Below are 24940 nucleotides of genomic sequence, written 5' to 3'. Positions count from 1 at the left end.
GCGACGATCGAACGCAAAATATATATCGATGTTAAAACTGAAATAAATACAGAGGGAGATGAAGATAAAATCAAGAAACCTACTAGATGAACATGACAACATCATTATTAACTAAATTTACAACCATATCTCCAAATTGCCAGACTGTGCTTAAGTGCCGGCAGTAACCTTCTTGCCATTAATCAGTTGGTTCAGAAGGTCGGTAGAATTATTACTACGGGTCTGGGCCACCATATGCGGTACAGACTGCGTCTGGGACATCTGGCCGTTTTGGACAAACATCCCTGGCGGAGGAGTATGAACGACGGTTCTGTGCTGCTGTTGCTGCGAAAAAGGTGGCTCCTGTGGAGGCTCCTGCTGGGACTGCGAATGAGAATGCTGTAGCTGCTGTTGCTGTAGCTGGCTGGTGGGGGATACTTGTGAGTTTGGGTCTGGGTTATTCCTCTGCATCTGCACCAGCTGCTGCTGTTTGGGAGTAGTGGCCATCTGTTGTTGTCTCAGGACTTGCCGTTGGAGCTGCGGCGACATTTCATTTACAGCAGGGAAGGTGGCGGCCACCTGATCCCATGGCTTAACCGCAAGCATGTCAATAAGCTTTCTTCCTAATATACCTTCAGATTCCGCGGAAACGTCGATATTGGAAAAGGAAAACAAAGAGGGGTAGCTGGCATAAGTTGCGTCATCAATGAGTCCGCTTCTCAAATTGTAGGAAACGCACTTATAGTCAGACAAAAAGGCAATTGTATCGTCAATAAATTTTACCGCGCTGCACAAGGGGTCATAAGGATCTTCATAATTCTTCGTATCGTTGTTCTTTTTATTTTTACTGCTCCCGTTCTGGTTATAACTGGAGGCGGCGGCCTGTACACCATTGAAAGTAGGCGCAGGGGTATTTATAGCCTCGCCTAACGTCGGGAACGCGGTAGAGCTCGACACTTTTGATAATGCAGAGACGGGGGTAGAGGACTGTGTGATACCCCATGGGTTTGCACCTGTTGGTAATGGCGCGGGAGTGAGGATTGGGGTATGCGCAGCGGGTGTCGAAGAGGAAGAGCTGTCATCCATGTGTAGTTGGGCTTTGGCTTGTGCGGGTGAGGGTACAGCGGACGCGCCGTTACTGTTATTAGACGCCGCAGCACCGGAATTATGGGGACCCTTGAAGGGCGAGGGGTGGTGAATATGAGGCTGAGCATTTAGCTGGTGCACGTGTACTTGAGCCGGCTGGTGCACAGATGACTGCAACTGCGAAGGAAGATGCTGGCTACCGTGCTGGTGCAACTGCTGGCCCGGCTGCTGGTGCGGCTGCTGCTTGCCACTGAGCTCTCGTTTATTAAAGGAATCAGCTTCTTCTCCCGGCTCGTGTAAGAACATGCAATTGGGGTTGGGGCACGACTGTCCGCGCAAATAAGACGAGCAGTACTTCGTGGTTCCGTATGCCGCCTTCACCTGCCGCCCATCCATAAACGTACCATCCACAGCCTGTATACAGCGAGCAGCATCCTCTTTCCTGGAAAATGTAACATATATCCCATACCCCGTCTGGTGGTCATTGTGGCCTGTCTTGCGGTTCACGACGATCTTGTTGATCTTCCCGTACTGCCCAAAGTACTTGTCCGAGCGCAACAGCGCACCAACCTCCTCGTACGGTACGGGTGGGTTCAGGCCAATAACGTATACCAAATTCTTCTGGATAACGCGCATGCCGGCGAGATGCTTGCGGTTGGCATATTCGTTTTCCTTTCGCTCCTTCTCGCGCTGCTTGCGCTCGCGCTCCTTCCGCGCCTGCTTCGCTCGCTCAAGTTTCAGCTCCTCGGGGCTCAAAACAATGTACTCCACCGACTCATCATCATACTTTCGCCGACACGCAGGACACCGCCCATTTAGCTCCGGGTTCTGTCTGATGTTGTTGTAGCAGAACTGACAGATTTGATACCCGCACGGACACGGCTTAAAGTTCTTATCGGTGATGTCCAAAGGCTCCATGCAGAGCGGACAGTAGTCCTCTTCATCGTCCGAGAGAAACGATGTGTCGTAGTTCGATAACACCGCCTGGATGTGTTGTAAATTATCATGTACGTGAGGATTCTCCATGTTTGTTTGGTGTTGATTGTCTCTGTCTTCTCTGAACGCTGTCCGTCTTCAAAGTGTCGTATACGCTCTGGAATGCTTCCTAACAACTACTGGCGCTTCTGCTGGGGCTAGTCTGCGTCTTACTGGCTCCTTTTAAAATTTGCCACACGTCTCCTAGTGGAAGGAATCGTTTCTTCTCGTAGGAGACATTTTCAGCAGTTGGCTTCAACAAGCTTGTGATCCTGTTACCCGGACTTCGCGATACTACGCCACAGCTCGATGCCCATCGCGTGGAAGAGCCTCTTGGCACACCCGTATCACCGGGGGGGAGCCGGCGCGGTGCCGGACATACAGCGGCAGGTCCAGACGTTGAAATTGTGTTAACATAAATTGTGGGCTGGGGGCCCTAGTCATCCGCTCATAACGTCGTTACATAGAGTAGCACAATACATAGCCAGCCCGGTCCACGCGCCTCAAGCTACCTGCTCGCTCTGCACAGCAGGCTGCATCGGCTCCGTGAGGTAGTCCACGTCCACCATTGCGGTGTCGTTGTGGCACTCGACGGTCACGTGCACGAGGAATTCGCGATCGCGAACGGCGGTAGGCGCGTGGTAGCGCCACACCACATGATTAAAATTCTCCTCCTTGGACTTGTCCTTAAACTTCAGTTCAGGAACGCCCAACGAGTCTTTGATGTCCTTGAGAAGGTGCTTCTCGACGTGCTGGTGGAGGTGGCGCACGAACTTCTTGTTGTGGCTGTTCGCCGACTCCTTGATCTTCTCCGGGTCCTGGTGTGACTCGTGCAGTACGAACGGAGGGTAGTAGCGAACCTGGCAGTGCACGTGGTCGAACTCCTCGTCCTCTGTTTCCCCCCGCAGATACGTCTCGAACGAGTCCAGGTCCTCGAACACGCGGATCTTCTCGCCCTCCTTGGTCTCCACAGTCTTCACCTTAACCTTCTGCTTCTTGTCCTTCTTAGTCATTATGCTCCGTGCTGCGGGGTCCAGCTTATGGGCTCGCAGGGCAACGCAGGCCGTTTATATAGGACGTGCCAGTCCCGGTGCAACAAGGGCGACCCCAACAGTGGTGCGATCCCCTTAAGGTTGCATGCAGCAACTCATACTGCGCCGCCGTGCAGCGCGTGGTGTCCATCGACCGTATCATGCCGGACTTTGCCTGATGGGCTGATCTGGCAGGAAATTGCGCGGGCTAGGGGCCTGGCAATCGGCACGTGACCGTCAAGGTAGAGTGCGTTTCCGACCTCACCGCGCCGCCAACGGCATCGCTGCGGGGCACCCGCCAGACCATATGCTCCAGCGGGTATGCCACGTGACCGCCGCCCATCAGCCGGGCTGCCGCTCGGTGCTGCAACGGGCTGTCGAGCGGCCCACACTTCTCCCGCGGTGCGGACTCGGCCGATTGCTCCCAGGCCTTCAGCCAGCTACAAACGCTTACTTAAAAGAGGCGCTGCAGCGGCAATTGGCCTCCCGCAATGGCGCCTGTTCCTACACCGCGACCTGCCGGTGGTATAGTCTCCGTAGCCCACTTACTGGCGTGACGTCGCACCGGAGTCGGTGCCGTGAATCATCGTTGCGGCTGAGTGGCGGCGTCAGTGCCGGACCACCGGTCACACCGGCGGCCCGGCGGCACACCTGGCGCCCTGGCCTTTAGAGCCGCCCAGCCGACCGGGCGAAAGCGCCAAATACCGGAAACGGCACAGGCGCAGCTCTAATAGCCGTTCCACGATAACTTTGGAAGTTATGGCACTATGGCCGAGTGGTTAAGGCGACAGACTTGAAATCTGTTGGGCTCTGCCCGCGCTGGTTCAAATCCTGCTGGTGTCGTTATTTTTGCCGTTTCTTTTTAGATGAAACTCAGGGGCCTTTAGTCCGCCCTTTTGCCCGCTGATTCATCGCCCGCCAGCAACACCGGTTGAGCCGATCAGCGCAAGAACGCGCAAAGTCACGTATGGCCCCTAAGAGTTGAGCTCTCCCCCTCGGCTCCTTCCGGGCGCGGAAAAGCCTGCGTCACCCCATTAAGTCCGAAACCGCGTTCAAGTGTACTTGGTCCGGGCCAATGTGGTTGCCTCATCCGAGTCACCGATACGCAGGTGCGCCCGTCGAGTCACCATTAGGAGTAGAGCATCTGATTATATATAGGCCTAGTTACAGCGGTAACATAGACTGATAGCTCCAGCTCCAGCACTAGCTTGTAGGACATCTGCGCGACACCCAGTGAACATGTCCCCTTCCGTCAGAGACGCCCGCAACGACCTTGCCAGCCTGCAACAGCAGGCAGCCGCCGAAGCCGAGGATATTAGGAGATGGTGGAGCCAGCCACGGTGGGCGGGCACCAAGCGCGTGTACACGGCCGAGGACATCGTCAAGCGCCGCGGCACGTTCCCTGTCGTCGAATACCCATCTTCCGTAATGGCGGACAAGCTCGTGGAGACATTGGCGCGGCACTCGCGCAACGGCACGGTTTCACAGACGTTCGGAGTGCTCGACCCAGTGCAAATGACGCAAATGGTGAAGTATCTGGACACGATTTACGTGTCTGGCTGGCAATGCAGCGCCACGGCTTCGACCTCGAACGAGCCTGGGCCCGATCTCGCGGACTATCCGATGGACACCGTGCCAAACAAGGTCGAGCACCTGTTCATGGCGCAGCTGTTCCACGACCGGAAACAGCGCGAGGCCCGCCTGTCGTGCACTACCCAGCGCGAGCTCGACCAATTGGGGCCTGAGATTGACTACTTGAGGCCGATTGTCGCTGACGCAGACACCGGCCACGGCGGGCTAACAGCCGTCTTTAAACTCACGAAGATGTTCATCGAGCGCGGTGCAGCCGGTATCCACATGGAGGACCAGTCCTCCAGCAACAAAAAGTGCGGGCACATGGCGGGCCGCTGCGTGATCCCTGTTCAGGAGCACATTAGTCGTTTAGTGACTGTGCGCATGTGTGCGGACGTGATGCACTCGAACCTGGTGCTTGTCGCGAGAACAGACTCGGAGGCCGCCACCTTACTTAGCTCGAACATTGACGCGCGCGATCATTACTACATTGTCGGGGCCTCGAACCCTGAGGTAACTGTACCGCTGATCGAAGTTTTGGACGCCGCGCAGCAGGCCGGCGCCTCAGGTGACAGATTGGCTCAGCTAGAGGAGGACTGGTGCAAGAAGGCCAAGTTGAGGCTCTTCCACGAGGCATTTGCCGACCAGGTGAATGCCAGCCCTTCGATCAAAGACAAGGCGGGCGTTATTGCCAAATTTAACTCACAGATCGGGCCACAGACAGGCGCGTCGATCAGAGAGATGCGCAAACTGGGCCGCGAGCTGCTCGGGCAGGACGTCTACTTCGACTGGGACCTGCCTCGCGCTAGAGAGGGCTTGTACCGCTACAAGGGCGGCACCCAGTGCGCGATCATGCGCGCACGCGCGTTCGCGCCGTACGCCGACCTGGTCTGGTTCGAATCCAACTTCCCTGACTTCCAGCAGGCTAAGGAGTTTGCGCAGGGCGTGCGCGAGAAGTTCCCCAACAAGTGGATGGCCTACAACTTGTCGCCCAGCTTCAACTGGCCGAAGGCCATGCCTCCCAAGGAGCAGGAGAACTACATCCAACGGCTGGGCGAGATCGGATATGTGTGGCAGTTCATCACGCTAGCCGGCCTGCATACCAATGCCTTGGCCATCGACAACTTCTCGCGCGAATTCAGCAGGTTCGGAATGCGTGCGTATGCACAAGGCATCCAGCAGAGGGAGATGGACGAGGGCGTCGATGTCCTAAAACACCAGAAGTGGGCCGGCGCAGAGTATGTTGACAGCATTCTCAAGCTTGCCCAGGGCGGTGTGTCTTCGACAGCCTCGATGGGTAAGGGTGTAACCGAAGAGCAGTTCGGCTCCTCAAACGGTGCCAAACTATGATATCATCTCTGAGTCATTTCTCTCGACAAGATCCTCGGCCAGACTTCTGGAATATATATAACATCGGGTACCCCGACATCCCTGCCTTCCGCAACGTGCGAAGCAGCTGATACGTATACTTTAAACGCACACTAAGGCCTGTAACCTGGTGTTGATCTTTCGTTCCTGGCATGCTGCGTTGGCGCGCGGCGCTGGCCTCACATCGGCAGTTTTTCCGGATTCTTGTGTTCCGGATCCGGCCGTTTCGGAATTTTTGTGTCGCTCGGAGATCATACCGAAGTAGGAAGTTATTCCTGGAAGCAGTCCACTGCGCCCCAAGAACATCCTAGACAGCGCGATCGCCATGTGCCCCCCCCGCCGTGCTTTCTTGGGCGACTATCCTGAGAAGTTGGCGGAAGCGGCCACTGGAAGCTCCTAGCGCCCGCCGTACGACGGGGGCTCACAGTATGTACGGAGGAACCGTAGTCATGATGGCTGGCATCGACTTTGTCAAAAGAAAAGTCGCGGAAAATCGTCGTTGGGCAAGGCTCAATCATGGTTCACGTTTAGGTCTCTCTCCCGCGTCGAGGACTAGCACCACTATTGTTGAAATATGATTCAAGTGCGGCAACGGTTTTGATGCCTCGGAGTGAGGGCGCTGTCTGCCGCACTCACATTGACTGCGAAAAATTTTAAAGTGCAACTGCAGACCTGTGGAAGGTAATATATATATATCCGGTCCTGACAATCATCCAGCCTGCAGATTCGATTTATCTGCATCCGGCTTTTTAACTTGTAATTAACACACAACTAGAGACACGCTGTACAGGGATCTACGCAGTAATAGGACTCAGTTACGAGTAGCTCCCGACTAAAAGCAACTGGCCTTGATACGATCGCTAGCGACTTCTACTTTTTCTACGGCAGCAACACCGTGACAGGCGTTGAGTATTGTTTTACGTCAACCTAAATATACGGGCGGAGGCACTTTACTAACCCGAATACGTCTGCGCCTAATAAAGAACACATAGCACTTCCAAAGTGTCGAGCATATAGGGACGACTACCAAAGAGCTTTTGGCATATTTGGCCGCTTTAAATTAGCTGATCGTGGACAACTTGAAACGCAGCAATCTGCAGCAGAAGGGTTGTCACATGATGAACAAGGTGCACAAACCGACGGGGAACGGCACTACCCACAAGATACGCGAGCAACTGAATTTCAAAGATAACAAGAAATGGAAGCAGTTCTCCAGTAGAAGGCTGGAGCTGATCGACAAGTTCGGGCTGAGCGAGCGGAAAGCCAGCGAGCAGGACGACAATATCCGGCAGATAGCCACCATCCTTAGGACGGAATTTGGGTACCCTGTAAGCAGTTCTGGCGAGTTCGAGAAGCTGGTTACGGCGGCTGTGCAATCGGTTCGCAGAAATAGGAAGCGGTGCACCAAAACCAGGAATGCAAATACCATGCGGAAAGGCGGGGCGACCTCGAGCGGCAGTGCTACGAGCACCTCTGACGCGGAGGAGGGCATCTCCAAGGTGTCATCTCCAGTCATGCATGGTAGCACTGCCTCTCTATCCTCGTCAGCGGGCTGCATTCCGCCAATACAATCAGCCCCTTCCCTCCCCGTTCTGCAACCTAGGCCCGTGAGGGTCGTAGCTACCCGTTCTCTGAAGCTAGATCACTACGGAAACGGAAACCCGATCTATGGCAGCAATGTCAGCGCTGCAAGTGCCATCAACTGTAATGAGATACTACGGAGCGTGATAATGGATCTGGTGTACAACCATATTCCCCTAGCAGAACAATGCCGGCATGATACTTCACCAAGTCTCACCGACTTGGCCATCTTTTCGCAACACCGCAATCTTCTTTCCCTTGCGCTTGCGTCTTCCAAGCATGAGTCCAAAGAAGCCGAGGACCGAGAACAATCGGACCAGCACAATCGCGCAGCTTCGAACGAAAACATACCATTCTTCCTTAGGGAGAAAATATTACTTCATATCCAGAGGTCCAAGACCTGTATGGAGATTGCCACTGAAGAACTGCGATTAGAAAATTGCGTTAATCTCTGCATGCTAGGGGACACATGTATCAAAGCGGCGGTGTCCTTTGTGATGGAGAGGTTTTTCTCTAGTTTACCAGTCACATCTACGGAATACATCACGCAGAAGGTCACATCTTTGGAGCAATCCGCTCTCATCTGCATGAAATTCTTTGCGCCAGGCACGAAATCCAATATGCAGATCCTGTCAGTCGAGAACAAGGTTACCTTGTTTCAGTTGATCATTGGTGCAATTGTGAAAGACTTTGGTTTTGACCCTTGTCTGTACCCACTAGGCGAGGTCTTCCATGACCTCATATTGCGACAATACCCGCTAGTATGCAGCTCCTCTCCTTCTCAGAAGACTGCTGTATTAACCACTCTGTCGATGAAACCACAGCTAGCAAATCGCGATGTGAATCGTAAAGTTCTGCTGAAATTCCAGGACAAAGAACAACGCTTCACGTTTCCACTTCTCTCTAATGGGCCTCCTACTATGAATGATGTTCTTGAAAATCTGCGCCAATTATTCCAAATACCCAATACCTACAGTAACTTGGCGCTGTTCCACAACAATACGATTATTAAGGATGATATGGAACTAGCCTCTATTTTAAACCAATTCTCAGCCGGAGAGACAATCATTGAAATTAAAGAACCATCCAGTGCGTCTGGGCAGTCAGTAAGCGCTGTGGAGTCCAGCTTTAATGGCCTCACCATTCTCAGCAACGTATCAACCACTGCTGCGCCTAGCATCTCCATGCCTTCTTCGAAGCCCTCATCGGTAATAGGGAGGTCTTCCTCTCCCCTCATATCGAACTATACCCATAGCAATACCGCCAGTGTGGCGGCGCTAGACAGCATCATAAGCAGGATATCATCGCCTGTGGCCGTTAAGGCGCAATCGGCCAACGGTGAAGTCATTGCCCCTCCAACCATTCGTACGAAGTCCCCGCAACCTTCAGGTGCACAAACCAAGGGATCCTTCGAGAAGGGCCTCCCACAGCCCGTTTTCCAGCCGCTGTTGTGAGGGCATTTTGGAGGACATTTGTAACCATACGGTTTTATATACAGAAAATATATGTACTAATGCGTGCTAAGGGGTTATCACCCGTGTCATATAATGATGAAGAAGTGGTGATCTTGGTTGCATGGAGTCCGGACTCGCTTTCCCGTCGACGTGGTCGCGGCCATTATTTGACAGACCGAGAGTACTCGATTGTAGTAATATATTAGACAAAATTTCACTGTATAAATTGAATTACCGCGCTAAGTGCTACTCAGTTTCGCCAATCTCTGAACTTGCAGCTTGTAACCTAACATATACTCCTCTCCATTTATTGCATCCAAACACAGGTCGCAGAGTTCCTTGGAGTGGAATCCGAGGACAGCTTGAAAGAGGGTCGCACGAACCTTGAACCTTTGGAGATCAGGCCCACCTGCAGCTTGTGCCTCTTCTTCGCTGACGGGCCCTTCAATTATGCGATCCGGCTTGTCACTAGGGAGGAGTATGATTTCAACGTGAGATTCAGAATTCTCATATACTCCCACATAAAACTCGCGTGTGTTTGATAGTGCAGCGCCTTGTGATTTGTGGTCGATTTCCAAAAGCTTGGGACACTTAAGCTTAATAAAGTCCTTGAGGATAGTCCACTTCAACTTGCCATATTTCTCAGGATGAGCTGTCATAATAGTGAGGTCGGGTACAATCTCATTTTTCTCATCTTGAAGCACATGAGGTTGAATCACATGATGTGAAGGGATCGCTGCACCGCCATCCCCCCTCTGGATGTCGCCGCCTGAATCAAGCTTGATCTGCGTTGTTTTGACGACCTCATCCCAGTGCAGACATGGCGGAAAATTGGATATCTGCAGCTGATGCATATTGCGCTGCGACATTTGCCGGCGAAAAGCGCCCTCGTTAAATATTTGCGTCAGCCGCTTCGAAGGATGTTGTACAGACTGCTCCCCACCTGGCAATGCTGGCATTGCAGGCCCCGTGAACGCATGAAGCGGTAGGCGAGCAGCATGTTTCTGACGCTCTGCTTGATCATAATGGTGGCCGTTGTTCTTGTGTAAAGACCCCCCGGAGTCGGGTGGGCTTACTGACAGCAGTGGCGCACCATCCTGGGGGATGAAGTTGGGCAATACCCACGCCATCATGGTGTAGTAGTCCCACTGGATGCCATTAAGGTGCATCAACAGGCCCGGCCAGTCTGTATCCTGCCGCAGTAATACGATGCAACTCTGCAGCGGAATGAAAGGCGGCGTCATCGAAGGTATCAGAGGCAGGACCTTCACATTCAGCACCTGCTCGTAAGGTACAAATTGCGACAGGAAGCCCTTGATCTGCCTCCAGCCCTTGGTCGGGGGCAGGTTATCGATGCGGATGCGGATTGGATGGCTTGCTACCACCTCCTGCACCATCTGGTGGGAAGGGTATGCCATCCCCAGTTTGTTCCACTCCATTCAATTTACTTATCTTAGCTAGTCCCCCTCTATCGCCCTTTCGAACGGCGCTCTCACCCTTCCTAGTTTCGATGAACCCGAAATAACGTAGTGAGCTCCTGCAACCACTGGCTCCCACAGATAACCAAAACAGTTCCGCAGTGCTATTTCTTAGGTCCCGCTGGGCTGTGCTGCTGCCAGTTTTTTTAACTCGATGCTGCCAATGAGGTCTTCACTGACTCCTGAGTCGAGCGGAATTTTCGTAGGGTTGCAGGTACACACCAAAGTTTGCTGCGGGGCAGCAATTGCTGTGGGCACAACGGAAGAAGCGTATGAAGCGGCACAAGGAATATAAGGCCCAGAGTTGAAATGGCTAGATAGGGCGCTATACAGCATTCGTTCACCTGCGCTGGGCCTTAAACTTCTTGCCCTGGTGGTAGCCACGTCGCCTGTGGAAGGCATGCTTTCCGACGGCCGCCGCAGGGCCGCGGCCGAAACCGAGCTCCTGGGCAAGCTGCGTCGTTAGGTCCAGGCCGAACTTCTCGAGCCGCGCTAGCTGCTTTTGCAGCGCACCCACTGCCGCGTCGTCCTCGCCGAACTTGCGTGCGCGGTGCAATTTCTTGCTGAGGTGCGCCACAGCAGCCTGCTTCATCTCTTCGGGGGAGAGCGTGCGGGGCTCAGCTGCTGCACGCTGCTCAGCCACAGGAGCCTCGGCCTCTGCAGGCGTTGCAGCAGGCTCCGCCGCCTCCGGCGTGTGCTCCTCTGCGGCAGGACGCGTGGTCGCGTCGGTAGGCTCAGCCGCTGTCGCGTCTGCCTGCTGCAGCCGCTCCACAAGCGCCGCTTTTAGGCCCTGTGTGGGAAGCTCGCGCTCCTTGAGCACGTCCTTCAGCTGTGCAACTGTCATGCTGGCGTAGTCCGTCATCTCGTCGTGGCTCTGACGGTTGGCCAGCCAGGGCCAGCCGGTGGCGTCGGTCGCGCCCGCTTTGCGCGCCGCTGATGCCACGTGATCGATGTCCATCAAAGCCACGTGCTAACCACGTGAACGCGGCGCCTGGTATGGTCTGATTGTGGTCACGTGATATATCTTCGTACAATATGATCAGTATCTCACATGGCTGACACTGATGATGACAGCGATGAGGAAGTAATGGAACCCTCACTAGAGATACCGTGGCTAGTTCTGTTAGTGCGCCCGGCGCCCGGCTCCCGTAACCATCCATTACCTGACGATAGTGGTGATGCCACCAGGCACCAATGCGTCTTCAAGAGATGGCAGTGCTGCTCACGCTGTGGCGACAGAGTATTTTAAAGGCGACAACTAGCTTTCTATTAGCCGCACTACAGAGCACAGACCACGGCCGTCAGAGGCACCGCGGTGGCCCGCAGTTGCCGCAGAAGTCCTGGCTGACACTACGAAGAATCGGGTCCTTTTTAAATTTCGATCACGTGCCGTTGCCCGTGCTCCCGTACACCGTAACACGAGTACGCGTGCCGGTGCAGGGCCTAAGTAGACTGGCCGGCGCTTGTAGCTACGGCCTCCGCCACGTCACCCGCCGACATTTCTGTTTGGTCCCGCGCCTCGCTCCGCCTCAGACCTGGGCTCAATTCCTGGCGCCTCGTTTCGCGTCCAGACCTGGGCTACAATTCCCCGACCCAGCAAGAGATTCACAAGCTCCAAGCGCGCCAGCAATCCTCCTGGTTGGGATTTGCTGGTATCACTTCGCCGGCCCTGGCCCGGCTTACCCATCGGTGGGCAGTGCGTGTGCCCCGTGTCTTGAAACCTCATCCATACCGGCCGCTCATACCGGCCGCTCATACCGTTCTCCCTCATTCTCATCGCGTAACACGACAAACCACGTGATGCTACAGCACGTGACGGTCTTAAACGTTCCGTGACGCCTTGGCCCACGGAATTCTTGTCCCTTTTCTTGACCCACGTGAGGGGTCACGTCATAATGGAACCTCCGGAAAAAAGAAACGGCCGGTGCCTGAGAGGGGCAGCGGAGCCTTTCTGGCCCGTTCGAGAGAGCGTACGTAAGTGTACGTGGGCAGGATACGTGTAGAGATAACGTATGATGGCCTACGCACAAGGGCCCAATTATTACTCAAAAAGAAAGTACACAAGGTTTGGCACATCTCTAGCACATGTATATTTAACTAAGAGTTTTGTGGGCTCTACTCGGATATTGGCAGAAGTTCTTTTGTTCTTCCACTTTCTGCGTACGATATCTATTGCGTCTCGACAGTGTCAGGATCGACAGATTACAGTTACAAGCGAGAGTTCGGCCTATTTAAGGAACAGAACCTATACCACATTTGAAGCTCGAGTTTTGGCACGCCAAGACCGATTTGCGGATTAAGTATCTTGAAGTTTGCACTCAGACTCAAGAACTACTATTACGATACTATAACAAAGACGATGACTAGCACAGCCGACCACAAGCAGCCCATTTCGTTGAAGGTTAACGGGGCTCTATTCGACGTCGACGGGACCATCATCATCTCGCAGCCCGCGCTAGCGGCCTTCTGGAGGGAGTTTGGCAAGGACAAGCCGTACTTCGATGCGGAGCATGTCATCAGTGCCACCCACGGCTGGAGAACCTACGACGCCATCGCTACCTTCGCGCCAGACTATCTGAGTGAGGAGTACGTGACGAGACTGGAGGGCGAAATCCCAGACAAGTACGGCAAGTTCTCCGTGGAGGTTCCCGGCGCTGTGACGCTCTGCAATGCCTTGAACGAGCTTCCGAAGGAGAAGTGGGCCGTTGGTACTTCCGGCACCTTCGAGATGGCACACAAGTGGTTCGATGTCCTCGGCATCAAGCGTCCTAGCACCTTCATTACCGCCAACGACGTGAAGCAGGGCAAGCCCCACCCAGAGCCTTACATCAAGGGCCGTAACGCGTTGGGCTTCCCAATCAACGAGCAGAACCCTAAGGGCTCCAAGGTGATTGTCTTCGAGGATGCCCCAGCTGGTATTGCCGCTGGTAAGGCTGCCGGCTGTAAGATCGTGGGTGTCGCCACCACCTTCGACGTTGAGTACTTGAAGGAGAGAGGGTGCGACATCATTGTCAAGGACCACCGCAGCATCAGAGTCGGCGGTTACAATCCCGAGACTGACGAGGTGGAGTTTGTGTTTGACGACTATCTGTACGCCAAGGACGACTTGCTAGACTGGTGATGTAATCTCGCCGCCTACTGGTTAGGTCCTTGTATACACCTAGTTCGTCACGTGAAACAGAGAATATTGATAGATTTTATTATATACAGTGCTCCATAATATATGTTTGGTATTGCTACTAGAGCTGACACCGGAAGCGTCACTTACCCGCCTTTCGGCCTGGTACATATATAACTCAAAGAGCCGACGGTGCATCGTGCCACAGCAGAGAGCCTGCAGCAGCTACAGGATGCATCCCCGAGTGGTCGTGACCGGCATTGGGTGCTATACTCCTCTGGGGCCGTCGCTAGCCCAGTCTTGGAAGGAGCTGTTGCGAGGGACGAGCGGCCTTGTCAGGCTGCAAGATCTGGCAGAGTACGAGGGCGATTACAAACCACTGTCGAGGCTTATATCCGGTGATCTTCGAGTCGGGAAAGTTGGATTTGAGGCGCGCGACCAGGAGCTGCTTTCGAGCCAGGAGCAACGGCGGACCTCGCGCGCCGCGCAGCTGGCCATGGTCACCGCAGAAGAAGCGCTCCGGCACGCAGGTCTCCTTAGCGGCTCGCATCTCGTTGCCAGCGTGGACCGCAACCGGGCAGGGTGCATCATTGGCGCGGGGCTACCCTCCATGGAGGACATATCGCAGGCGACGGCTTCTCTGTCGTCCGCACGGCGACCGTCCGTGTCGCCGTTCTTCATCCCAAAGATGCTCAACAACATGGCTGCGGGAAACGTCGCCATTAAGTTTCAACTCCGGGGAGCCAGCAATTGTCCCTCCACAGCTTGCGCGTCGGGAAATAATGCGATCGGTGACGCATACAATTTCATCCGCCTGGGCTACTCAGACGTAATTGTGGCTGGGGCCAGCGAGCTGAGTGTGCATCCCTTGGCATTGGCGGGGTTTGTGAAGGCCAAGAGTATCTCCGCGAGCGGCATTTCGAGACCGTTCGACGCACGGCGAGACGGCTTTGTGTTGGGCGAGGGCTGCGGCTTACTCGTGCTTGAGTCGCTTGAGCATGCACGTCACCGTGGCGCAGAGATAATTGCGGAAGTGGTTGGGTACGGTGTGTGCTCAGATGCACACCACATCACGTCACCATCAGAGGGCGGGGACGGAGCCCGCAGGGCTATGCACATGGCATTGCAGGATGCCGGCATCTGGGACACGCGCGACCAGGTTGGATATGTCAACGCCCACGCCACGAGTACACCTCTTGGCGACCGTGCTGAGGCGCGGGCCATTCAGGCGGTGTTTGGTGCTACTGGCACAGGCTCTACGCTTGTCAGTAGTAACAAGGGACATATGGGCCATCTACTAGGTGCTGCGGGCGCCGTGGAAGCAGTCTTCACAGTTCAATCGTTGAGGGAAGGCATTGTACCCCACACACTAAATCTGCAAACGGTTGGAGAGGGGCTGGCAGACAAAAAAGACGGATTCGGTGGGATTACGTTCGTGCAAGATAATCCTGTCCCCGCTCCTCTCACATACGCAATGAACAACAGTTTCGGTTTCGGTGGGATTAACTCCTCGTTGCTGTTCAAGAAATGGTGAATAATTAAACTCAGCCGCTTATATACCTGCGGCGTGCATTGGAGCTGCGTAACGGCTTGATCATTACATAATGTACGGAATGAGCGCATAGGGGGCCACGGCTTGACCCTTGAATTTAGCGTCATAGTACCTCTTCGTTTCAACCGCACTGACACCCAGGTTTGCACACACCCAGATTACCGCCACAGTGAGTGACCACCTAGTCGTCGCCTCCATTGCGGCTAGTGACGCATAGATAACGATCTCATCGAAATAATGCGCGCACGCCACGATTTTGAACAGTCCACGCCGGGGTAGCGTATATTTAATCATGTGCGCCAAGTGTATATGGTTCCTTGCCTGGTCCCATGAGGCGAGGAGAAATCCCACTGCGCCCACCGCGCCAAATACCTTGTTGACTGTGCTGGGGGATCGGGTCCTCTGTCTGGAATTGAGCTGCAAGTACACACTCAAGTTGAGCACAGAGTAGAACCATAGTCCGACAAGGTAGTGGGCAGCATGCATTCGAGATTCTGAGCCCCACTTGGTGACCCGCGCCGACTCCACAAGCCTGCGTAGAGAATGGAAGAATATGCAGCTTGTGATCACATCCTCTGGGAACCAATATAGATTGGCGGTCGCGAGGACAAACGAAAGGACATAGAAATGTGAAAAGTATCGACGCGGTACCGCGATGGATGTGTACCATGGTTCAATCACGCCCACCAGCTTTTTCTGCCTAGTTTTACCATATTGCAGAAGTTTCGGGAGTCGGTACTTGGCCAGCCACAAAGAGAAAAGCCCAATACCATAACTAAAGTGGATTAGGTGCCACACATAAACTTCTGCTCCGCCAGCGGCTATTGGTGGCAACATTTGGTTCATGTGTTGTGAATTGTACCTTGGATTACGTTGCATGTCGCTCGAGACTCAAAACAGTTTTTTCATCTGGAGCAACTCCTAGCATTCCGATAGCATGGCAATTACGTAATTACAGCGCACAGCAGATACTTAATTTTACTTATTAAAGTCGTACTCGATATTAAAGGTGAGTCAAGCCAATTAAACAGTTAGCGGCCCGTGTATTTGAGTTCCAGTGGTCTGCAACATATGTATACGATGAAAGAGAATCCTGCCGCGAGCAGAAACCCGATATCTCCGCCTGCCAACTTGGCAATCGGTCCCGTATAATACTCGTGAGACATACCCATTGCAACCCCTACTGCACCAACGCAAAGCGCAGCGCAGCCAGCGTAACCAGCTGGAAGAAGATCGGGACGGTCCCAGTGGCTGACGTCGTAACCACGGAAGCCCTTGCGGAAGACGAAGTGCTCAGTGACACATATTACGATGTATATGGAGAGGTAGTAGCCAATTGAATCCATAAAGCTGGTCATGAAGGTCTCAAACTTGTAGTACGCAACGATTGCAATGACCAAGCTGCATGCGTTGCCGACCAGGGTCCAGAACACTCGTGGCACACGCGCGAAACGACTCCACAGCGCCTGGGTGCTGAGAGCGATGGAATACATGTTTGGAATATTGTTTGCAACTGTGGACATGGCCAGTACAACGCAGCAGAACTGCCCAAACCCGCCCAGAGCGTTTTCAGCCAGTATAGCAAAGCACAGACCTCCCACGGAATGTTTTTTGTAATATTCGCCCCACGTAGGATTTGTGTGCACACAGCGCCCGGCAGCAGCTCCAAGAATCAACGTGAACAGCAACGGGGTCGCAAGACCCGCAATCATGAAGAAAAAGATGCGGTATTTGTTAGAATTTTTGGGCATGTAGACAGTGTAGTCTGCAGCATATGTTGTCCATCCCGATGCAAAACCAAACACCACGGACCCGTAGGACAGGAAACTACCCGCGGTCGCCTTACCGCCTAGCGATGAACCAGCTGTAAAATTGCCGGCAATCGCTAACCGAGCAATGATGATCAAAAACACGACTAGATTCGGAACCCAAGACCATTTTTCGTAGGCATGGATGACACGATAGCCGAAGAACGTGATGAAGACCGTCGACAACACGATGATCAAACTTGCAGCCCAAGGAGGACAGCGAGCGCCTGTGGGGTTGATCATGTGAAGCAACGTTGTCGAGGCAATGGTGTTCACAGACGACCAGCCAACACACGCAATGACGTTTATCAAACAGAATATCCGCGCTGTCGTATTCCCCATCAGGTACCGCGACAGGATCATCTGGCGCAGCCCGAACTCTGCGCCGAACACCGAGAAGAATGCCACCGCCAGCACGCCCATGAACGAAAACACGACGGTCGCCAGCACGGCCTCTAACATGTTCAACCGGAACACTGCTGTCGACAACACGCCGACCGCAAATGCCGCAATCACCAAATTCGCAGAAAACCACATCGACGCTGCATTCAGCAGCGATGAGTCGTGGCATTCGTCCTCTGTCACCGGCGACACGCCTTTGGTCTCTGCATTGAGTCGCGCCGCCCACCGGTTGACCCATGATAGGGTGGTGTACTCAGTCTCATCGACTTGAGGCGTCACCGGCTCTTCTGCGTCTGAAAGAAACCCTTTCTTCTTTTCTAAATCGCCGTAGCTGCCGTCATCCTTCGTTAATGACATCGAACTGCGTGTTCCATACTGCTCAGCGCTGCTGCCCATCCCCGGAATGCTGTCTTATATGTATATATATATATATCATCCTTCGCCGTTTAGATCTACGGTTTCGGATAGCGCGCAAAATGGATATCAACAACTGCTATCTTTCCGGATATCCACACTATTCAACCGGATGCAAGATTTTTCACTGAATCCGTGAGTCTCGTGCGGACTTTTCTGGTGTACCAGTAGGAATGCGTGCAGCGGACGGCTCTGCGTTATGCGAAAAAGGAATGCGGCGATACGATGAGCTATATCTGGGAACCCTATGCATCGAGAATTCTGTAGGTGATAGGGTGCTAACGCTACGGTGATGTACAGGCGCGGCATCTCAGGTAAATAGACATAGTTCTATAGTTAAATTGCTAGTAGTAATACACAGTGTGAAGATTCTTGGGCGCGCCCGGGTATCATTATCAGTGCGGAACAGCTGCGTTGGTAGAGGCCTTGGCCAGGTGCTCTCGATGCCAGAATTTGTAGAGAAGGTCGGCATAGCGCTGGAGTTCCTGGATCGAGACAATGAGCTCGAAGTCGCAGAGTATGGAGAATTGCAGTTCTAGGCGATTGAGCTCTTCCAGAGAGATACCCCCCACACGGGCGTAGCGTGAGTTGCTGTAGAAGAAGTCGCTGAAGAACTTGGTGCTGACGGTTACTGCGGCGATTATCAGGCGGTGGATATTGTAGGAGTCCATGACGAAAAGTTGGGGATCCAGCGCATTGCAGCGCTTTGCAATGCGGTCGAAGTAGACCAGGAGCGACAGGAAAACGTCGTTGGTGATGGGACAGTACTTCTGGATCCGCGCGAAGTAGTCGCCGAGCGTGATGGTCGGAATGTGCTTGCCGCGGAAGCTGAGCACATGGGCGACGTACTTGTTGTTGATATCGTGCTTTTCTTGGTCAAAGGGCTTGAGACGATCGTTCGACTTGATGATCTTGTACAGTAGACCCGTTAGCATCTCCAGCAGCTTGTCCGTCGGGAACTGGGCGATGTCCATGTGCCCGATGCGCTGGTCTACGCCCTCCGGCTGCGAGCAGTGCATCGTGTGGGCGAGCCCATTGCGCCGCGCGCCAGAATCGCAGCGCCGCCGCGGACCCTCGGGCCGCACAACGCTATCCGGTCGGTCGACGTCTTCCGTTGTGCTGATGGACGTGTGCTCGCCGTTATTCGATCTCTGGGGGGCGCCGCCGGCATCGTGCGAGGAGCCTGTACTCTGATCGCGGGGTGTTGCCTCTTTCGACGCGCCCCTGGATTCGTCTTCCTCGCCGCGCCCAGCCGCGTCTGAGCTCTGCGGTAACCCGTCGGCTTCAACAGCTGAGGCTCCTTCATCAACGTGCGACATATCAGCGCTCTACTATATGCCTGCCTCCGGACCTGCGACTGATTGATTCTTGTGCTTTTTCTCTGTGGTGTGGGTTTCGTTTGATGCCCCTGTTACCTAGCAGTAAAGTAACGGCGGAGGCTGCCTTGTCTGTCGCACGCCACCCGCAGCCGACCACCACACCTGGCCTAGCCAGACTACCCGAAGAGGCATGTATATCGGTCGGTTATCTAGTTATGTTTCACTATTTACAAGTTCCTGGCCAGCTACCGGCGCTCGACGACGTCGCCGTCCTGCGTCACCACCTCGCCAGATAGAGGCTGCATCGCTGCGTACTTCCGGCGCAGCTCTAGCTGAAGCTCGTGCTCGGAAGCGTTGAGCATCTTCTTGCGAGCGGCCTCCGGGTCGGCGTCGCGCTCGGCGCGCTTCTCTGCAGTGCGTAGGGCATCCTTGATGGGCCCCTGCTTAAGCGCGTCGCGCTCCATCTCCTGCACAAGATGCACCGTGACAACCGTGGCCGCGCTGGCCGCCGTGCACAGCGCCAGCGTAATTTTACTTGCCCTACTCATTGGTGTGGTGTGTTTGGCGCGCACCGTCTGCGACAGCATACGCTATTTAAGGCCTAGGTCACGTTACCCGGCTGGCTCCGTTACCCGGCTGGCTCCCTATATATAAGGCGGCCAGCTCTCCACGCCCGCGCCGCCCGCCAGTATGCGCCGCCTCACCCAGACCGCCACAGTGCTTGCTAGATCCATGTCCTCGCTCACGCCCGTCCGCACCACGGCTGCGCCGCCGCCTGCGGCCTCATACTCGCAGGCCATGCGGGCCAACGGCATGGTCTTTGTCTCGGGCCAGATCCCCTACACCCCTGACAACAAGCCCGTCGAGGGCTCCGTCGCCGACAAGACCGAGCAGGTCATCGCCAACGTGCGCAACGTGCTCGAGGCCTCAAACTCCGGCCTGGACCGCGTCGCGAAGGTCAACGTGTTCCTGGCCGACATGGCCTATTTTGCAGAGTTCAACTCCGTCTACGCCAAGTACTTCGGCGAGCACAAGCCTGCGCGCTCCTGCGTTGCAGTGCGTGCGTTGCCGCTCAACGTCGATCTAGAGATGGAGGTGATCGCGCTGGAGCGTGATTGAGTATATAGCTGTGTACGCTGACTCAGTAATGTGACTGCTTCTCCAATGTACGGATGTTCTCGTATGTCTGGGTGTGGTGATCTTTTTGCTTGCCGCGCTTTTTGCGTGGTGCCGGGCCGGGCCCGCCAGCCCGGCGGGCGCCCGGCCAGGCTGGCGTCGGCCCCGTGTGGGGGCGGTAGGCGGGCCCGCGCTGAAAAATTTGAAGATTGTTAAAATTGGCTTCTTCAGCGCACACAGGAGCGTAGTACATACTTTGAACAGTATAGCAACCGAGGTAAAGATGGCTCAACGTGTTACTTTCAGAAGAAGAAACCCATGTATGTTTGAGAACGAGCGCTCGCACGAGTGGTGAAACCCGAGACGCAGTCCGGCCGCATTGGCGCCAATGGCCGCGCAGCTTGCAGCTGTGCGGCCGCGGAGGCATTGCCGCGGCGGCAGCCGGGCTGCGTGGCGCACTCCCGGATCCAGATACTAACATGATGCAGACAACACCAAGTCCAACAAGATCAAGGTTGTTAAGACCCCAGGCGGTGTCTTGCGTGCGCAGCACGTCAAGAAGTTGGCCACCAGACCTAAGTGTGGTGACTGCGGCATCGCCTTGGCTGGTATTTCCTCTTTGAGACCAAGACAGTACGCATCCGTGTCCAAGACCCACAAGACTGTCTCCAGACCATACGGTGGCTCCAGATGTGCCAACTGTGTCAAGCAGAGAATCGTGAGAGCTTTCTTGATCGAGGAGCAGAAGATCGTCAAGAAGGTCGTCAAGGAGCAAGCCGAGGCTGCCAAGAAGGCCGAGAAGAAGCAATCCAAGAAGGGCAAGAAGAACTAAGCTGACGGCCTCCTGCGAGCTCGCCATGTTTTCCATTTGTAATCTAATATAAAACTCGTTTTTGTATCTTCATATAACTTCTGCTACCAAGTCTTAACGTTCATCACAGCCGACGATAAAATGCACAGCCCGGATTGGGCTGATATCACCAACTCCAGCAAAGAGGAGTCCGCACGGATACGAGCCAGGGAGTCCGGGGATAGAAGTGCAGACTGCGTGAGGGCTAGTGTGCTGAGACGGTAAGCAGGCGCTTGAGTAGAGTCTCCTGTGAATAACCTTGGGAGGAGCAACGAAGATACGCGTGAACGCCCCTCGTGTGTATAAAAGCAAGAGCGCTTTCAGATGTCATTTACACCACCTCCCGAGACATCCTCTGCATACAATTATCATCCGGGAAAGCCCTTTGGCAGCGACAGGGGCCAGCAAGGAGTTGGAAGCAGCAGACGAGCGCGGCAGGAACGCCGGGGAAGTTTAGACTCCTTTGAGCTGGAGTTTGATGATAGCTTGGACGCTGCGCTGGAGTCGTTACAGATCAAGCGCAGCGCTTCGCATGAGCGGCACTCCGGGATCCGCGGAGCAGAAGATTTTGAACTGAAGAGCATGGGTCGCGTGGATGACGGAGGGCATTCCCCGTCAGGGGTGCTGACGAACCAGGACACGCAGCCGCTGATTAGCCAAGATTCGTGGGATTATGGGCAGGTAAAAAGGCTTCGGTCTGGCTGGTTGGGCCCGCAGTCGTCGTGGCAGCGACTGAAGTCGTGGGTTCTGCCCGGAGCAAAGGCGGGCGCGCCCTTACTCGGAGTTACGGCCACCTATAGCTCCACGCATTCCATCGAGTTGACCGATCAGCATGTTGACCGAGAGATCCACTTGGACACGACCCCCATCTATGATAAACGGAAGTATCCCACGAACGCAATTTCGAACGCCAAGTACAACGCCATTACGTTTCTACCTATTGTGCTCTATGAGCAGTTCAAGTTCTTCTTCAACCTATATTTTCTATTGGTATCCTTATCACAGTCGATTCCTGCATTGAGGATTGGCTACCTGTCGTCTTACATTGTTCCGCTGGCCTTTGTGTTGGTAGTCACAATGTCTAAAGAAGCGATGGATGATATTCAACGGCGTAGGCGCGACCGAGAGACCAATAACGAACTTTACGAAGTGCTGAACAACTCCCAGCTAGTTCCCAGCAAAAATCTGCGAGTCGGCGACTTGGTCAAGCTGCATAAGGACTCTAGAATTCCAGCGGACATGATTCTTCTCCAGAGCAGTGAGCCAAGTGGTGAGACCTTTGTCAAGACTGACCAGTTGGATGGTGAGACCGATTGGAAACTAAGAGTAGCCCCCTCCTTGACCCAGAACTTGACGCAAGACGAGATGTTGACAAAGGTTCATATTACTGCATCTGCGCCCGAGAAATCGATACATATGTTTACGGGCAAACTCACTTATAAAGGCTCATCTGCTCCTCTATCGGTTGATAACACGTTGTGGGCAAATACTGTTCTGGCATCTAGTGGAACCTGCGTGGCATGTGTTATCTACACGGGAACGGACACAAGACAGGCAATGAACACCTCTAAATCGTCTGTAAAAACGGGCCTCCTGGAACTTGAAATCAATAGCCTGTCCAAAATTTTGTGCATCTGCGTTTTTACACTTTCGATTCTACTGGTAGTAATCGGGGGTCTTGATGATGATAAGTGGTATGTGGACATTATGAGATATTTGATATTGTTTTCCACCATTATACCTGTATCGTTAAGGGTGAACCTAGATCTGGGGAAATCAGTCTACGCTCGGCAAATTGAGTCGGACAAAAGTATTCCTGATACCATCGTTAGGACAAGCACCATTCCGGAAGACCTGGGTAGAATTGAGTACTTGCTAAGTGATAAAACGGGAACTTTAACGCAAAATGACATGCAGTTGAGGAAGATTCACTTGGGCACTGTTTCCTATACAATGGAAACAATGGATATGGTAACTGATTATATTCAGACCCTAACTTCTCCAGCAAATATGGGTGCCGCAGGTGTGGCCGTTACTGGCTCTAGGAAAGAAGTATCACAACGGGTTCGGGATCTCGTCGTTACTTTGGCCACTTGTCACAATGTGACGCCAAATTTTGAGGACAATGAACTGGCCTATCAAGCTGCATCCCCTGACGAGATTGCCATTGTAAAATTCACTGAACGAGTTGGCCTCTCATTATTTAAAAGGGATCGGCATTCATTGACGCTATTCCATGAATATTCGGGCGTGAATCTTCAATATGATATCTTACATGTTTTCCCGTTTACCTCCGATACGAAGAGAATGGGCATAATTGTTCGTGATCGAACAAAAAATGAAATTTGGTTCCTGCAGAAGGGAGCAGATACTGTTATGTCTAAAATTGTCCAAAGTAATGACTGGCTAGAAGAAGAAGTTAGCAACATGGCTCGTGAAGGACTTAGAACTTTGGTCATTGCTCGCAAGAAGCTTTCAACCCGTCTATACGAGCAATTTTCCAAGGAATATAAAGATGCCTCTCTGTCGATGCTAAACAGGGATGAAGCTATGAATGAAGTGGTAAAGAGGCATCTGGAACACAACCTTGAGCTGTTAGGATTAACTGGTGTTGAAGATAAATTGCAAAAAGACGTCAAAACATCTATAGAATTACTGCGTAATGCAGGTGTTAAAATATGGATGTTAACTGGGGATAAAGTTGAAACAGCACGTTGTGTTTGTGTCAGTGCGAAGTTAATTTCTCGAGGCCAGTACGTTCATACAATCACTAAATTGACCAGAAGAGATGGTGCGCTAAGCCGATTAGAGTACCTTAAGGCCAACCGGAATTCCTGTTTGCTGATTGATGGCGATTCGCTCGCAATATACATGAGTCATTATCGGGCTGAATTCTTCGAAATCGTTATTTGTCTTCCTGTAGTTATTGCATGCCGTTGTACACCGCAACAAAAGGCTGATGTCGCGCTCCTTATCCGTGAGATGACCGGTAAGAGGGTTTGTTGCATAGGTGACGGTGGTAACGATGTTAGTATGATTCAATGTGCGGACGTGGGAGTGGGTATTGTTGGTAAAGAAGGCAAACAAGCATCTTTGGCAGCTGACTATTCCATAACACAGTTCTGTCATTTGACAAAACTGTTGTTGTGGCATGGAAGAAATTCTTACAAACGATCCGCAAAGTTATCGCAGTTTGTTATACACAGAGGGCTACTGATATCCGTCTGTCAAGCTGTCTATTCCATTTCATCAAATTTGAAACCAATCGCTTTATATCAAGGCTGGTTAATGGTTGGTTACGCTACTTGTTATACCATGGCGCCGGTCTTTTCGTTAACATTGGATCATGACATTGACGAGTCCCTAACAAAAACTTATCCTGAACTCTATAAGGAACTAACTGAGGGACGGTCGCTATCATATAAGACTTTTTTTGTTTGGGTGATTCTCTCATTATTTCAAGGTGCTGTAATTCAAGGGTTTTCGCAGTTGTTCATTGGCGTGGGGAGCGAGGTATTTAAGAAAATGGTTGCCCTAAGTTTTACCGCTTTAGTTATTAACGAACTAATAATGGTAGCATTGGAAATATACACTTGGAATAAAACTATGGCCATATCTGAGATCGTAACTTTTGCAATATATGTGCTATCAATTCCACTTTTGGGTGAATATTTTGATCTAACTTCAATGCTGGCTCTACCCTTCTTCATTCAGCTGACGATTATTTTGACGGTATCAATATTTCCTGTCTGGGCTGCTAAGACCATCCATAGAAGACTGAAGCCACCGAGCCATGCAAAGGTGCAACAGTTTTCAGCAGTGTAAATACCCCACCAG

At 53.1% G+C, this 24940-nt stretch overlaps 16 protein-coding genes and 1 non-coding gene across 17 annotated transcripts; 9 read left to right on the top strand and 8 right to left on the bottom strand.

The window, feature by feature from the left end:
• Window positions 1–150: 150 nt before the first annotated feature.
• Window positions 151–2091, bottom strand: MOT2 (CCR4-NOT core ubiquitin-protein ligase subunit MOT2; the record flags this gene model as incomplete). The annotated part of the gene is made up of 1 exon (NM_209385.1): window positions 151–2091. One exon carries the CDS (start codon window positions 2089–2091, stop codon window positions 151–153), a length of 1941 nt encoding a protein of 646 aa, NP_984032.1.
• Window positions 2092–2543: 452 nt separating this feature from the next.
• AGOS_ADL065W (ADL065Wp) lies at window positions 2544–3053 on the bottom strand (the record flags this gene model as incomplete). Its single annotated transcript, NM_209384.2, has 1 exon — window positions 2544–3053. The coding sequence occupies one exon, from the start codon at window positions 3051–3053 to the stop codon at window positions 2544–2546; it is 510 nt and encodes a 169-aa protein (NP_984031.2).
• Window positions 3054–3832: 779 nt separating this feature from the next.
• Window positions 3833–3914, top strand: AGOS_t0067. Its single transcript has one exon. It is a non-coding gene; the product is annotated as a tRNA-Ser (tRNA).
• A 396-nt stretch (window positions 3915–4310) lies between these two features.
• ICL1 (isocitrate lyase 1) lies at window positions 4311–5993 on the top strand (the record flags this gene model as incomplete). The annotated part of the gene is made up of 1 exon (NM_209383.1): window positions 4311–5993. One exon carries the CDS (start codon window positions 4311–4313, stop codon window positions 5991–5993), a length of 1683 nt encoding a protein of 560 aa, NP_984030.1.
• Window positions 5994–7126: 1133 nt separating this feature from the next.
• AGOS_ADL067C (ADL067Cp) lies at window positions 7127–9046 on the top strand (the record flags this gene model as incomplete). The annotated part of the gene is made up of 1 exon (NM_209382.2): window positions 7127–9046. The coding sequence occupies one exon, from the start codon at window positions 7127–7129 to the stop codon at window positions 9044–9046; it is 1920 nt and encodes a 639-aa protein (NP_984029.2).
• A 239-nt stretch (window positions 9047–9285) lies between these two features.
• On the bottom strand, window positions 9286–10485 carry AGOS_ADL068W (uncharacterized protein; the record flags this gene model as incomplete). The annotated part of the gene is made up of 1 exon (NM_209381.1): window positions 9286–10485. One exon carries the CDS (start codon window positions 10483–10485, stop codon window positions 9286–9288), a length of 1200 nt encoding a protein of 399 aa, NP_984028.1.
• Window positions 10486–10864: 379 nt separating this feature from the next.
• THO1 (Tho1p) lies at window positions 10865–11482 on the bottom strand (the record flags this gene model as incomplete). The annotated part of the gene is made up of 1 exon (NM_209380.1): window positions 10865–11482. One exon carries the CDS (start codon window positions 11480–11482, stop codon window positions 10865–10867), a length of 618 nt encoding a protein of 205 aa, NP_984027.1.
• A 236-nt stretch (window positions 11483–11718) lies between these two features.
• Window positions 11719–12360, top strand: AGOS_ADL070C (ADL070Cp; the record flags this gene model as incomplete). The annotated part of the gene is made up of 1 exon (NM_209379.1): window positions 11719–12360. One exon carries the CDS (start codon window positions 11719–11721, stop codon window positions 12358–12360), a length of 642 nt encoding a protein of 213 aa, NP_984026.1.
• A 523-nt stretch (window positions 12361–12883) lies between these two features.
• Window positions 12884–13645, top strand: AGOS_ADL071C (HAD family hydrolase; the record flags this gene model as incomplete). The annotated part of the gene is made up of 1 exon (NM_209378.1): window positions 12884–13645. The coding sequence occupies one exon, from the start codon at window positions 12884–12886 to the stop codon at window positions 13643–13645; it is 762 nt and encodes a 253-aa protein (NP_984025.1).
• A 229-nt stretch (window positions 13646–13874) lies between these two features.
• On the top strand, window positions 13875–15176 carry CEM1 (fatty acid synthase CEM1; the record flags this gene model as incomplete). Its single annotated transcript, NM_209377.1, has 1 exon — window positions 13875–15176. The coding sequence occupies one exon, from the start codon at window positions 13875–13877 to the stop codon at window positions 15174–15176; it is 1302 nt and encodes a 433-aa protein (NP_984024.1).
• Window positions 15177–15239: 63 nt separating this feature from the next.
• Window positions 15240–16073, bottom strand: DFG10 (putative polyprenol reductase; the record flags this gene model as incomplete). Its single annotated transcript, NM_209376.1, has 1 exon — window positions 15240–16073. The coding sequence occupies one exon, from the start codon at window positions 16071–16073 to the stop codon at window positions 15240–15242; it is 834 nt and encodes a 277-aa protein (NP_984023.1).
• A 152-nt stretch (window positions 16074–16225) lies between these two features.
• On the bottom strand, window positions 16226–17800 carry AGOS_ADL074W (cytosine permease; the record flags this gene model as incomplete). Its single annotated transcript, NM_209375.1, has 1 exon — window positions 16226–17800. The coding sequence occupies one exon, from the start codon at window positions 17798–17800 to the stop codon at window positions 16226–16228; it is 1575 nt and encodes a 524-aa protein (NP_984022.1).
• Window positions 17801–18213: 413 nt separating this feature from the next.
• On the bottom strand, window positions 18214–18837 carry AGOS_ADL075W (PHO85 cyclin family protein; the record flags this gene model as incomplete). Its single annotated transcript, NM_209374.1, has 1 exon — window positions 18214–18837. The coding sequence occupies one exon, from the start codon at window positions 18835–18837 to the stop codon at window positions 18214–18216; it is 624 nt and encodes a 207-aa protein (NP_984021.1).
• Window positions 18838–19382: 545 nt separating this feature from the next.
• Window positions 19383–19724, bottom strand: PET117 (Pet117p; the record flags this gene model as incomplete). The annotated part of the gene is made up of 1 exon (NM_209373.1): window positions 19383–19724. The coding sequence occupies one exon, from the start codon at window positions 19722–19724 to the stop codon at window positions 19383–19385; it is 342 nt and encodes a 113-aa protein (NP_984020.1).
• Window positions 19725–19827: 103 nt separating this feature from the next.
• Window positions 19828–20256, top strand: AGOS_ADL077C (RidA family protein; the record flags this gene model as incomplete). The annotated part of the gene is made up of 1 exon (NM_209372.1): window positions 19828–20256. The coding sequence occupies one exon, from the start codon at window positions 19828–19830 to the stop codon at window positions 20254–20256; it is 429 nt and encodes a 142-aa protein (NP_984019.1).
• Window positions 20257–20536: 280 nt separating this feature from the next.
• Window positions 20537–21085, top strand: RPL34B (60S ribosomal protein eL34; the record flags this gene model as incomplete). Its single annotated transcript, NM_209371.2, has 2 exons — window positions 20537–20573; window positions 20742–21085. 2 exons carry the CDS (start codon window positions 20537–20539, stop codon window positions 21083–21085), a joined length of 381 nt encoding a protein of 126 aa, NP_984018.2.
• Window positions 21086–21427: 342 nt separating this feature from the next.
• On the top strand, window positions 21428–24928 carry NEO1 (aminophospholipid-translocating P4-type ATPase NEO1; the record flags this gene model as incomplete). The annotated part of the gene is made up of 1 exon (NM_209370.1): window positions 21428–24928. One exon carries the CDS (start codon window positions 21428–21430, stop codon window positions 24926–24928), a length of 3501 nt encoding a protein of 1166 aa, NP_984017.1.
• Window positions 24929–24940: the final 12 nt, after the last annotated feature.

The sequence above is a fragment of the Eremothecium gossypii genome, chromosome IV, assembly GCF_000091025.4.
Source record: "Eremothecium gossypii ATCC 10895 chromosome IV, complete sequence".
Lineage (NCBI taxonomy): Eukaryota > Fungi > Ascomycota > Saccharomycetes > Saccharomycetales > Saccharomycetaceae > Eremothecium > Eremothecium gossypii.
The sequence above is the reverse complement of the archived record's forward strand: the minus strand, read 5'-3'. Positions and strand labels throughout refer to the sequence as shown.